General features: G+C 34.4%; 1 protein-coding gene across 1 annotated transcript in view; it reads left to right on the forward strand.

Annotated features, from left to right (window-relative positions):
- Positions 1–833, forward strand: part of relt (RELT TNF receptor) — a 33,716-nt gene extending 32,883 nt beyond the window's left edge. The window contains exon 12 of the mRNA XM_016450066.1: positions 389–833. Coding sequence (XP_016305552.1) covers positions 389–400 — 12 coding nt within the window. The 3' untranslated portion in view covers positions 401–833. The remainder of the gene's footprint in view (positions 1–388) is intronic.
- Positions 834–2,519: the final 1,686 nt, after the last annotated feature.

The raw sequence follows: 2,519 nt of genomic DNA on the forward strand, positions 1-2,519 counted from the left end.
TATATATAATTTGTTATTTATTTTTTTATTTTTTCAGTTTTAACATTTTTTTTTACATAATGTGGTCCATAGAGGGTTAATTGTGTTTGTTTGGTGCTGCACGGATGAATACAGTGACAAATGTGAGAATCTGTTTGGGTTTTCTACTGTCCTCTACTCAAACTTTTGCCTTTTCCCGTCAGAGCTGGAGTCAGTTTTTCCACTGGTTCAGTTCATGCCGAGTCAAATTATATTGTCTGGCATCCTCTGGTGGCTGGAAAAGTTTTTGCATTTGTTAACCAACAAATGACTGTGCTGTACTAGTAGATAAATGTAAATTCAGCATATCCTTTAATTTTTTGTGACTAATCTCGCACCACTTCTTCCATTCTCTCTCCCTCTTTCTCAGATGAACATATGAAAGGCTGAGGAAGACGTCCACTGACGGGACAGATGACATCATCAGTGGGTGAGCGATCAGGGCAGACATGTGGCGGTGATGTCAGTATTCACCACCTTGAGGAGCCTCGAATTCAGGACCTTAGGAAACATTCATATTTATTGCATAAGTCATAGAACTATTTTGTTCAAAACTATAAGCTCGGTCTCTGCTAGCAGATAATAGGAGAGTGAAAGGCATTCACTCAGAAAGCATGTGTGCTTCCACAAGACACTAAAGTGGTCTTAAGTGCTGAAAACAGCACTCAGAACAACGAGACACCAGTGAGACATTCTCTCCGGTTAGAAAACATTACAAAGTATTATTAGAAACTAGTTTGATTTATATCTCTGTCCGTTCTTTTTTTAGTTATTTTGTTTTTACTGTAGTTCTGTTTTTTATTAAGATTTTAAATGAGTTGCATATGTACAGTCATGGTCAAAAGTTTGCAAACACCTTATTTTGTTAATAATAAATAAAAGAAAACATGCATTGTCAATTTCATATGCATATATATTTGATTGTTTTTATAAAAATTAGTATTCTGTGGTTTTTACATGCATAACTAATATATTCAAACAATGGTACAGGATATATGAAAATATTTACTTAAGATGGTTTACACTAGCTCACCAACTAAAATCTTTGCTAATACAGTGAATGTGCGTTTTTTGTCACACATTCCCCATTTTTGACTTTTATTTTGAAGTTTTAGAATAAATGACACTCATGTGACTAAATCAGAAACCATGGAAACAAAGGAGAGCACAAGTAACCAAGGAATCAAGAACCAAACACAGGAAATGGTAACACTGAAATAATCAAAGAAACTACAAAGACTACAAGATAAGAACAGGAAACTAAACCAAAACTTCAACATAAAAGTCCAAAATGAGAACGTACATGACAGATGTACAGCAGCCCTAAACCTTAAATGTGTGATTGTTGTAATATTTGATTGCATCAACTATGAACATGTTTCACTAATGACAAACTTGAATGAAAACTTGAACAATGATTGGCTTGAAAAGTGTGCTGAAGTTTGGTTTGATATTTTGTCATCTAATGCAATGGCATTCAGATATTTTTTTAAACACTTTTTGGGACCACAATGTTTCACATTTTTGGTTTGCATTTTTATTTCTTTAAAGATAAAAAATGGGCGGCTAATTGTTCCACAATTTAAAAAATGCTCATGTAAATGGCACAGAAACAGTAGCAATATCGCTTAGAAATGAGCATTTTCAGGTGTTCACAGGTTTTGACCATGACAATAGAATGTAATATTTCATATATTAAGAAACTCAGACTCCAACAAGCCCTTTCGCACCATAATCTTCAGTTCATCAGCTTGATTTAAGCTTTTCTCTGAAAAACAAAGCAAACCGAAGCAATACAATATATTCATTTATATCACTAGCAGATGCAAGGCACAAATCTAAGGATAGACTGCTGAGAAATTCATGCTATAAGCTAAACTAAAAAAGGTTTATTGTTCCTTCTGAAAGTATTATCATCTCAAAGAACATTTGTAGTGCCCCGGACTAGCTGTCTGCTTCTTGCTACGTAACATCATACAATGAAATACATTTAGTTTTAGCACTGAACCATATGCATTTCAGATGGCTCGCTTTATCAAACCAGTAGGATCTTATCTCATTGCGCTGTTGTATTTCAATGTAAACTGGATCTCGGCTCTTTTCAAACGTTGTGGGCATTATTAATGATAAAAGTCTACGTTCATCAGTCTGGCTGATGTTCACACTGCAGCTGAATGTGAATCAAATTTGAAAAACAATATTGAATCTGACATTTCAATTTTGATATAAATGGAAATATGTTACGTATCCGATTTTTATGTGTCATTTCAGTGTGAACAACAGTCATGTTAGAATTTGAGATTTTTAAATCAAACTGCACTCTTGCTTTTGTATGAATTTTAGAATAATTTATGAACTGCACTTTAAGTATTATACACTCTAAAAAATGCTGGGTTAAAAAGGGACAAACCCAGCTATTGGGTTGTTTTGACCCAGCGGTTGGGTTCAAAACAACCCAACCGCTGGGTCAAAACAACCCAATAGCTGAGTCAAAACAACCC

This window comes from Sinocyclocheilus anshuiensis, unplaced genomic scaffold (genome assembly GCF_001515605.1).
Source record: "Sinocyclocheilus anshuiensis isolate Anshui unplaced genomic scaffold, SAMN03320099.WGS_v1.1 scaffold948, whole genome shotgun sequence".
Taxonomy (NCBI): domain Eukaryota; kingdom Metazoa; phylum Chordata; class Actinopteri; order Cypriniformes; family Cyprinidae; genus Sinocyclocheilus; species Sinocyclocheilus anshuiensis.